Source organism: Bombus vosnesenskii, unplaced genomic scaffold (assembly GCF_011952255.1).
Source record: "Bombus vosnesenskii isolate JDL3184/JDL3185 unplaced genomic scaffold, Bvos_JDL3184-5_v1.1 scf7180000014552, whole genome shotgun sequence".
NCBI classification, from domain to species: domain Eukaryota; kingdom Metazoa; phylum Arthropoda; class Insecta; order Hymenoptera; family Apidae; genus Bombus; species Bombus vosnesenskii.
This window is the reverse complement of record NW_022883515.1, coordinates 1-11,386: the sequence shown is the minus strand read 5'-3', so window position 1 is coordinate 11,386 and position 11,386 is coordinate 1. Positions and strand designations below refer to the sequence as shown.

General features: G+C 46.1%; 1 protein-coding gene across 1 annotated transcript; it reads right to left on the bottom strand.

Annotated features, from left to right (window-relative positions):
- Positions 1 to 7,041: 7,041 nt before the first annotated feature.
- LOC117240101 (regulator of microtubule dynamics protein 1-like) lies at positions 7,042 to 7,635 on the bottom strand. Its single transcript, XM_033505980.1, has 2 exons — positions 7,380 to 7,635; positions 7,042 to 7,320 (listed from the first exon to the last, which is right to left on the bottom strand). Exons 1-2 carry the CDS (start codon positions 7,542 to 7,544, stop codon positions 7,048 to 7,050), a joined length of 438 nt encoding a protein of 145 aa, XP_033361871.1. The 5' UTR covers positions 7,545 to 7,635; the 3' UTR covers positions 7,042 to 7,047.
- Between the last annotated feature and the right edge of the window lie 3,751 nt (positions 7,636 to 11,386).

Genomic DNA, 11,386 nt, shown 5'->3' with positions numbered 1-11,386 from the left:
TCTGATTAACATCTCTATTGTCCACTCTTTGTAAACACATTATATCACGATATTACATATATATATATGTATGTGTGAGTACATATGTTTTATATTATCGAATACTCTATAAAATAAACTACTCAAAACAATAAATAGCGCAATCGAAGAATTACAAAACATTAACCATATTGAAGTGACACACAACATAAACATATATGTATATACATATATTCACACGAGCTATACTATTGTCACTTTAAAACAATATTAATAAATAAATGTTCTAATTGCGGTAGAATAAGGAAAAACGAGCGACAGACGAAAAATTACTTCGATATCAAACAAAACTAAAGACCCGTTACTAAAACTTTACTGATGACATTTATGAGCAGCCATGTTGGATTTACACGCATCATGGCGACAGGAATATTAGGGATTAATGGAAAACAGGCGCGAGAAACAAATCATGAAAGCATATTGTTAACAATTTTCTTTAATAGACTCTATGAGCGACTACACTGTCAAATGCAAATGTAAGAATATATATAATTAATTAAAAAAGGGGAAATATAAAATTAAATATATTTAACAAACGTAAAATAGATACATAGAAATATATATATGTCGGATCATCACTGGAAATGGGGTTGTGGGCGTTAAATGAATCTTCTCGAGGATTAGCCATTGATATGGTACACACAGGCGTAGTTTATTACAATGATAGAATTATTACAGTCTTAACAATTGATCACGGCGGTTCGGCACTCGCGACACTAGTGACGATGCTCTCGGGCTAAATAACGAATCCGCGGCCAACGGGACGACAACAGAACGTACTCACAAAGTCTAAGTCTGAGAATAATCACTGATCGCGAAGGCGTTACTCTTTGATCGATGAGATCGCGAGCGAGAATGCCTTTCCCGTCCCGATGATGCCACACAGGAAAACTATAACGGGGTGTGTCTAAGGATAAGAGATCATCGGTATCGTCGAGAAAAGCCTTCGTTCAGAAAGTGTTGCTGCTAATTGGTTAATCTCCATATCGGTGGTTAGAAAAGGATGCTAGCCGCCCTCGAGGGAAAGTTGCTAGTGGGAGACGCCGCTCGTTGAAAAATATGTCTCCCCTATCTTCCCGTAGTTGGGACAAAGACCGTTTGTCCGTTTGAAGGACTTTAGTTAACTAAACCTTAAGATTTATAACGGGCCCTCGGGCTAGCCGAACACGTACTGCGGAGACGCATCGACATCTGGCAATCATCTTACTCGAAGAATAGGGTCTGCACGTGGCGAGCCACGGGACAGAAACCGTTGGAATGTTTACTGTCGCGTGTCGCCACAAATATTACTTTTAAGGAGAGCTATAGAATTACTCCATACCTTTGTTAGGCAAAGCGTTCATCCCGTGACCGCGGCTACGTTCGGCGACTGACTGTCGCCTCGAGCCCAAGCTCATTATCACAATTCTCGAATAATTACAATCGGGCTGAATAACTACAATTGTTCAATTACAGCTATAGTAGACTCTAGGTTGCAATGTTGCGGGATTATCCAAAATTCCAAAGGCTCCGGTGTTCTTTCATCTCCGACATATATATATATTTATCACACGTCCTCGTGTGTAACTAAAATATCGTATTTCTTACATTAGATTCGATATAACTGACATTATTTGCGATTTAACTAAATGTCCAAGTAAGTCAAGGGTCCAGTGCAATAACAAAGTTTCGTTCGCTGGTTTGACAACAGAAAAATAAAAGAGAATAGGAATTTGTAATGTTATAATTTGTATTCAAAGTGTTAGGTGCGTTCTGTGAGTCGCCAGTCAGACCGTAATGACACAACAGATCATTTTCGATTTCGTACACTGGTGAACCTCAGTTTGTTGGATCATATTGCCACGTTGGGTGCATTACACCCAGAAAGCACAGAAACCCACTCAACGGATTACAACCAAAAGCACATAAACCCACTCAATGGGTTACAACAAAAAGCACATAAACCCACTCAACGGGTTACAACAAAAAGCACATAAAACCACTCGGTGTATTACTATGACCACAACGCAGTGTTAATGATCCTCTGAGGTCAGTGTACTTGCATCGTTATTATCACCGCCGTTGTCATCACCGCAGACGTCTAACTCAGCAGGGACGCAACCTTCTGGCATTTTTCTCAGTCTGTCGTGTCTGTCCTTATATGATCGTTTGCCGCCTAAGGTTTTTAGGATATATCTATCTCCTTCCAAAATCTCTGCTATCACGAATGGACCCCTGAATTTCGGATCTAACTTCGTCTGGTTTCTTTCCTCGTTTTTGCGTAATACGAAATCGCCAAGGTTGAACCTAACTATTTTAGCTTTGTTTTCGTCGAACCTATCCTTATCGTATTTGGCGCTTGCTTCTATATTCTTTATCGCCTGCTGTCTTATATGGGAGATATTTACTTCTCTTTCTTCGATATTGTCGGGTAGGGATAAGCCGTAGGGTCTCTCTGTTTTACCGATTAGTAGTTCCAACGGGCTTGACTTAGTCACGCGGTTGGTGGTACAATTTAAGGCCAGTTGTATTTCCCCGATCGCGTCTTGCCAGGACCGCCCGGTGGTTTCTATTGTTGTGAACATGTTTTTTAGCGTACTCATAATACGCTCTACCTGTCCGTTGGCCCTACTAGCTCCGGTCGCAATTAAATGGAGTTTAATGTGTTTATCTTGACAAAAGTCTCGAAATTCTTTGCCCGTGAAACATCTTCCCTGATCCGCTATTATCCGGCAGGGACTGCCGAACAAAAATATAGCGGACTTAAGCGCTTTAATGGTGTTAATGGAGTCTAACTTACGGGTATGGTGCAAGTATACGAACTTGGTGAAGGCGTCGACCAACACAATGACGTATTCCTTCGAATCGTTTTTACCGCTTAGTTTGCCCGTTATGTCCACATGAACCGTATGCCAAGGTATACTGGTCTTAGGTATGGGGTGTAGTTCGGCTTGTACTCTACCCGAACTTGCCTTTGAAACTCGACAAGCATGACAGTTCTCTACGAATTTGCGAACATACTTCGCCATTCCTTCGAACCAGTAATACTCGTACAGTTTCTCAAGCGTTTTATCCCAACCTAAGTGCATAATGGACTGGTGCACATGGTTAATAACGGACCACCTAAACCCTCTCGGAACGATGGGCAGGCAGAGAGTTCTACCTTTCCTCTGTATTTTACGATGAAGGGTGCCGGACTGTAACTCATACGTATTCGCGACGTCTTCCGCGAGCCCTTCGTTCTGTAATTTATCGACGATCTCGGAAATTTGTGGGTCGCGACGTTGTTCCGCTAGTAGCCAATCGTCGGAGATTTCGGTTAAGTTAATTTCTTTCTCTACGATTTTGCTGAACGTACTGCGATCCAAGTCTACGGGATTTCGCGAAAAGAAATCTACGTGGGCCATCCGTTTACCTTCCCGGTACCTAATGTCAAAGGTAAAAGTTTGCAGGTAAGCCCACCATCTGTAAACCCTGTCGTTCAAGTGTACCTTACTACTGGATGCTTTCAGGGAGTTGCAATCGGTGACAACGAGAAATTCTCGTCCGTGTAAATAATGACGGAAGTGCTTGACGGCGTTTACAACTGCTAACGTTTCCAATTCGTAGGAATGATACCTAGATTCCGCAGGGCTAGTCCTTTTGCTGTAATACTCCACTACTCGACTTTTACCTTCGACCCTGTGCATTAAAATGGCTCCATATCCTTCCGAGCTAGCGTCCGTATGTAGTTCTATGGGGTAATTGGGATCAAATATCATTAGCACCGGCGCGTCAGTCAGAACGGAAATTACCTTTTGTCTTATCTGTTCGTGCCTATCCGTCCAAGGTATATTCTTGTTACTCGAGGTAAGTGCGTACAGGAGTTTCATTACTTGTGAAAATTTGGGAATGAAGCTTCGGAAATAAGAGGCCAAACCTATGAATTGCCTAAGTTGTGTGACGGTCGACGGTGCAGGTAGAGAACTCAAGGCTTGTATTTTACCCGGGTTTGGACGGACTTCTCCGTTACGAATTACGTATCCCAAGTAGAGTACCGATGTCTTTAAAAAGGAGCATTTCGAAAAGTTAAAGGAGAATCCGGCTTTCACGAGGGTATCTAATACGGTGCTCAACCTTTCTAGAGCTTGGTCTACTGAGTCGGCAATAATTAGGACGTCGTCCAAGTAAACAACAACGAACGAATACGCGAGGTCGCCTAAGGCGTTGAGAATGGCCCTCTGGAAAACGGATGGTGCATTTTTCAATCCGAACGGCATAGTCACGCACTCGTATTGCCCGTCGGGTGTAACGAACGCCGTATATTCCGTCGAATTAGGATGAATGGGAATTTGGTGGAATCCACTGGCCATGTCCAGGCTAATGAAGTATCTCGCCTTCTGCAATCTCGCGATTTGATCCGCGATGAGGGGTAGGGGATACCGGTCCGCGACAGTATTTTTATTTAATGCCCGAAAATCTACGCACAGTCTATCTGAGCCGTCTTTCTTCTTTACAAGTAAGATAGGGCTCGCGAACGGTGAGTTGCTCGGCCTCACGATTTTTGCTCTAATTAACTCGTCTATTCTCTCACGCACTATCCTACGCTCTTCTTCGCTAAGTCGGTAGGGACTTCTTTGCACGGTAACATTAGGATCGATTAACCGTATTTCCAACTAGCCCGTGCTTACGCGAGTACGTGGGAAGCCCGTAATGAATGAATCTTTGAATTTCTCGAGGACAGAAATTAACCGACTTTTATCATTACCAACCACGTCAGTGTCAACCGCATTGATATTGATCTCGTCCTCGGGGGTTTTACTACAGGCATTAATAGTCTTCGTTTTACAAATATCGACGCTATTCCGTGTAATAGTTACATCAAAACCCTGGCTTAAGATCTCGCGGCCAATCATGATATCATAATGCAGGTGACTATCGGCCAGAACGTGGAAGGTTATCTCCAATGTAAAACAGTTAATGCGTACCGTAGATAAGATCTGGGATGTGCTCTTAACGCAGGTGTTTCCTATTCCTCGCATAACTACTATATCTGTCGTTCTTCTACCGGAGAATTTCGGAGCGACAGATTCTCTAATTAATGAGCACTCGGCTCCGGAATCGAAGTAAAATGGGAACGACTCACCCAGATGACTTAAACTACCGGCTGGGGACTCCACCACGCAGGAGTTGACTTCACGCTCATCCTTGGGGCCTGGTCTACCGTCCCGTCGTGCCGGGCAGTTAGGTGTGATATGGCCTTCCGCATGACACCTGTAGCAAACCGCCTTGGACGGTGCGGCCGGTCGGCTTCCTTCCTGGCTTCGTGCATCCCTCTGCTGTTCGTTCTGCATCCTCTTGCGGCAGTCCTTTATTCTGTGTCCGAAAGTACCACAGTAATGACATCTCGTCTGGTGGCCCGATAACTTGCGTCGCTTAGCTTCGGGTTCCGTCGGTGCATCTCTCGGCGAAAATGTCGACTCTTCTTCGTAACAAAAGGGTCGCATTTCGCTCAGAAATTGGTCCTCCGTTCTGATATCGCCCGTGAGGGCCAATCGTTTAAGACGTTGGTCGTGTGGAATTAATATGTAGAGAGTGACAGCGTTAAGTATTTCGTCTAGCGTAGAATGTTGCCACCGCGTCTGCAGGAGGGAACGGACGCGGCCGGCAAACGCCTCCGTGGATTCGCCCGCTCCCCGCGGTTCCCTGGATACCTTGATTAACGATGAGGACGTCGTCTCTCGGCCACCGAACTGTGTAAGGAATCGTTCCTTAATTTTAGGCCAAGTAACTTCTCCGTTTTCCGTCGTTCGCGCCAGCCAATGTGCTGCAGAACCCTGTAGAGAGTCACTTAAGGCAGAGTGTAGTGCGTCATCTCGCAGGGGGTTGTTCTGTAGGGCCCTACTAACAGCCGCGCACCACGCGGCTGGGTCGGCGCCTGCGACTTCTGGGTTAAAATGTGGTAATTTGGTGATTCCCGTATTTGGTCGTTGCATTAGCGTATGAATTAGGTTGTTCATGACAGCGACCTGCCCTTCCAGCGTTCGCAACCGTTCTGATCCCACTTCTGATGTCGGATCATCACTGGAAATGGGGTTGTGGGCGACAAATGAATCTTCTCGAGGATTAGCCATTGATATGGTACACACAGGCGTAGTTTATTACAATGATAGAATTATTACAGTCTTAACAATTGATCACGGCGGTTCGGCACTCGCGACACTAGTGACGATGCTCTCGGGCTAAATAACGAATCCGCGGCCAACGGGACGACAACAGAACGTACTCACAAAGTCTAAGTCTGAGAATAATCACTGATCGCGAAGGCGTTACTCTTGGATCGATGAGATCGCGAGCGAGAATGCCTTTCCCGTCCCGATGATGCCACACAGGAAGACTATAACGGGGTGTGTCTAAGGATACGAGATCATCGGATTCGTCGAGAAAAGCCTTCGTTCAGAAAGTATTGCTGCTAATTGGTTAATCTCCATATCGGTGGTTAGAAAAGGATGCTAGCCGCCCTCGAGGGAAAGTTGCTAGTGGGAGACGCCGCTCGTTGAAAAATATGTCTCCCCTATCTTCCCGTAGTTGGGACAAAGACCGTTTGTCCGTTTGAAGGACTTTAGTTAACTAAACCTTAAGATTTATAACGAGCCCTCGGGCTAGCCGAACATGTACTGCGGAGACGCATCGACATCTGGCAATCATCTTACTCGAAGAATAGGGTCTGCACGTGGCGAGCCACGGGACAGAAACCGTTGGAATGTTTACTGTCGCGTGTCGCCACAAATATTTCTTTTAAGGAGCGCTATAGAATTACTCCATACCTTTGTTAGGCAAAGCGTTCATCCCGTGACCGCGGCTACGTTCGGCGACTGACTGTCGCCTCGAGCCCAAGCCCATTATCACAACTCTCGAACAATTACAATCGGATTGAATAACTACAATTGTTCAATTACAGCTATAGTAGACTCTAGGTTACAATGTTGCGGGATTATCCAAAATTCCAAAGGCTCCGGTGTTCTTTCATCTCCGACATATATATATATATTAATATATTATCATGAAATATACCAGCATATGTTTCTTAATATTATATGACTCTTTTATTTGTGCTTTTACTCCTTCATAAAGAGTCTTAGAATTAAGAAGAATCGATGCCCATTTGTGTGGAGCCCAATTATCCTCTTTTATCTCAAGTGCTTCAAGTATTAAATCATAAGCTTCGAAAATTAATTTCTTTCCATCCACTTCACTCACAATTTTAGACAATTTATACATTGCTCTACACAAACGCCATATAATTTCAATATCACCGCTATCCAATAAAAATATTCAATTTTATTATCTACATTTATAAGTGATATACATAATGTCATTACTTTATAATTTATTAGAAGGTCATGTATTTCCTGGTATTGTTCTTGCTCGTATAATGCATCGGCTTTTGCTATTAGAACTTCTTTTGTAGTTATGATTGCTTCGTTGTCACCTCTCTTTTTGTAAGACCCCAAATACCCATAGCAGTGAACGACGATATGGTACATAATTTTGTTGTTAACATGTACTGATTGCTGCTCTAATAATGAAAACTAATTGAATAATTTTGTATAATATATTAAAATTTATAGATCTGTGGCGGCACGGGCCACGGAACTTTTCAACGGCTCCGGATGCAAAGCGCGACGCCGCCAAAGCGCAACACCGACGTGCCCAATGTACCATCGGTATCTTCACACTCTTTCCGCCGAATTCTCGGAAGAGCATACACGTGCCAGCACTGGCGGCACATCTAATGAATGCACGCTAGTGGGGGATATCGATGGGCTACGAAGGGAAGAATCTGCGCGATCCGAAACAAAAGCAGAGTCAGTCTGTCTTGCGCCATTAAATGTGTAACTCCTCGGTACTATTTGCATAGCAACGCGTCGAATGATCTCTCGGTGTCTATCGTTATTTGTTAGTTGTTACCTGTTGTCTGTTAAGTGTAATTGTTAGTTGTTAATTGTTAACTCTGATTGTTGATTAGTTCTAATTAAACTATTGTTCGTTAAAAACACCAAGAGTAGTTCCTTACGCACCTATCACCTATCAAACTGGTGACCCCGACGTGATTTAACGTGACATTTAGTGAAAGAGGTGACCGTAATAGTGCTATCGTTTTTAACCACCGATTTTGAGTGCACCGCGACGATGGAAAGTAATACACAGGGAACCATAGCCAGCCAGGTGATCAGCATGTCTCCACTGCTGCCCATGAACACGGCGGCATGGTTTGCCCTTCTGGAGAGACAATTCGAGGCAGCGCGAATTACGGAAGACACCATTAAGTACGTGACGCTGGCAAAATGCCTCAACGATCAACAGCTCCAGGACGTCGAAGACCTAATGACGAACCCTCCAGACATCGGACGCTACGAGAAATTAAAACACGCGCTCATTCGCAAATTATCCGATACGGACGCGACCCGGATAAAGAAGTTGGTGGAAAGCGTGGAGATGGGAGATAGAAAGCCATTACCAACACTTAAAAAAACTCTCCAGTCCCTCCACGCCCGATGATTTTACCCTCACGCTGTGGAGGAACCGATTACCCGCCCGCATCAGGCGTGTCCTCGCGGCAGTCGACGATTCGGACCCAGAAAGGTTATTGCGGCAGGCGGACCTGATCGCTGAAGAATTCACGGAGGATTTTCAGCGTACCGCCCGGGTAACGGCAGTAATGGACCCACCAGCGCAAAACGCTGGAGTATACGAACCAATGGCCGCCGCAATCAACGTGTTGAGCGAGCAAATATCACAGTTGCAGGCACAGATGAACGCGTTGAGCATGATTAATCATCGTCGACCACGATCACGATCACGCTCGCGTTCGCGATACCACCGACGTTCGCGCTCGCGAGATCGGCCACGGCAAGACGGTCTGTGTTTCTATCATGCAAAGTTCGGAGAACGCGCGAGGAGCTGTCGTTTCCCATGCACGTGGAAGTCGGGAAACGAGACCAGCCGTCCGTAGACGCGGCAGACGACGACGGCCTGAGTTCCCGCCGCATCTTCGTTACGGACAAGGGAACGAAGATCTCTTTCCTTGTAGACACCGGCGCCGACATCAGCGTATACCCCCGCAGTAAAATCCATAGGCACGTCAAGAAAAACGCGTACGAACTATTCGCGGCCAACTGGGGACGCGCATCGCAACGTATGGTACCACTACGATTGGCCTTAACCTGTCCCTAAGACGAGCCTTCGAGTGGAACTTCGTAATTGCTGACGTTCAAACGCCTATCATAGGCGTAGATTTTTTAAGCCATTATGGGTTGCTCGTGGACCCGCGAAACAAACAACTCCTCGACACGACAACCCAATTATCAACAAGGGGATACGCTGCCACGACGGAAGAAATATCCATCAAAACCGTAATCGGCGAATCGGTCTACCATCGACTATTGGCGGAGTTTCCGGATCTAACTCGTCCACCGGCCTTCGGACGAGAGAAAATCCGACACAGTGTGGTACACCATATTGAAACCACACCCGGGCCACCCGTCTACAGTAAACCTCGACGTCTCGCACCGGATCGTCTCAAGCAAGTCAAGGCGGATTTCGCAACAATGATCGAGCAAGGAGTGATGCGGCCATCGAAGAGTCCATGGGCATCACCCCTGCATGTCGTCCCAAAGAAGGACGGAAGTCTACGACCATGCGGCGACTATCGTGCGTTGAACGCTCGCACCATACCCGACAGGTACTCCCCACCACATATCGAAGATTCCGCGCAACATCTGTACGGTAAGCGTGTCTACTTAAAAATCGACCTTGTCCGCGCTTACCACCAAATCCCGATCGCGCCAGAAGACGTTAAGAAAACCGCGATCACGACACCTTTCGGACTTTTCGAAGCAACCAACATGATGTTTGGGCTTCGAAACGCCGCGCAAACGTGTCAAAGATTCGTTGACGAAATTACCCGTGGTCTGGACTTCGTGTTCGCTTACATAGACGATTTCTTAATCGCATCCGAAACCGAAGAACAACATCGCGAACAGCTTCGGATTTTGTTTGAACGCTTAAACGAGTATGACGTAGTCATCAACCCAGTAAAGTGCGAATTCGGTGTGAACGAAATCACATTCTTGGGACACACCGTAAACGCCGACGGGATAAAGCCGCTAGCCTAACGCGTTGACGCTATTGTAGAAGTACCGCTCCCCGGGACCGTTAAATCACTACGCAGGTACCTCGGTATGATTAATTTCTACCGACGTTTCATACCGGGGGCCGCAAAAATTTTTCAACCCCTAAACGACCTATTAAAAGGAGGAAAAAAGGGCAACGCGCCCATCAAATGGACAGAGCAATCCGAAGCCAGCTTCCGCGAGTCGAAACGCGCCCTCGCTAACGCCACGATGTTAGCGCATCCGATACCTGGCGCACCTGTTAGCCTCGCGGTAGACGCATCCGACTATGCAATAAGAGCGGTCCTCCAGCAACGCGTCAACGACTCTTGGCAGCCGTTAGGTTTCCTTACCAAACCGTTGAACTCCGCGCAGCGAAAGTACAGCGCGTACGACCGCGAATTACTCGCTATGTACACTGCGGTAAAGCGATTTCGACACGCCATTGAAGGGAGAAATTTTATAATTTACACCGATCATAAACCCCTTACATATGCGTTCAACCAAGATCCTGATAAGTGTTCGCCGCGACAATTCCGGCAACTAGATTACATCGGACAATTCACTACCGACATAAGATATATCAAGGGGTTAGACAATAATGTTGCCGACGCTCTGTCACGCATCGAAGCGATAGGGAAGTCTGTGGACCATCGAGCTCTCGCCGCCGCGCAAGAAGCCGACAAAGAACTAAGCAACATCGTCAACTCCGGTACATCCGCGCTACGGTTAAAGAATATACGTTTCCCCGATCACGACGTAGAAATATATTGCGACGTATCGGGTGACTTTGTACGACCGTACGTACCGAAATCCTTGCGGCGCGACGTATTTAATTCGCTCCATGGACTTTCCCATCCAGGGATACGTGCCACTCAAAACCTGGTGACGACGCGTTTCGTCTGGCCGTCCATAAACAAGGACTCCCGAAATTGGACACGACAATGTATCCCGTGTCAACAATGTAAAGTCACCAGGCACGTATCCTCACCCGCCGGAACATTCGGAGAATTAGCGGGCCGTTTCGAACACTTACACATAGACATTATCGTGATGCCATATTCAAAAGGCTACCGATATTGTCTAACGTGTATCGACCGTTTTTCGCGTTGGCCCGAAGCCATTCCCATCGCCGACATGGAGGCGGCAACCGTCGCTTTGGCTCTCCTTTCCACGTGGATATCTCGTTTCGGCGTGCCTTTAAAAATAACGAC

What these genes read in the sequence shown, in the direction of transcription:
- LOC117240101 (XM_033505980.1), bottom strand. Translation starts at nt 7,544, where the DNA reads ATGTACCATATCGTCGTTCACTGCTATGGGTATTTGGGGTCTTACAAA. An exon ending in ACCTTCTAATAAATTATAAA is followed by an intron (nt 7,321 to 7,379) that starts GTAATGACATTA and finishes ATATTTTTATTG; the next exon opens with GATAGCGGTGATATTGAAAT.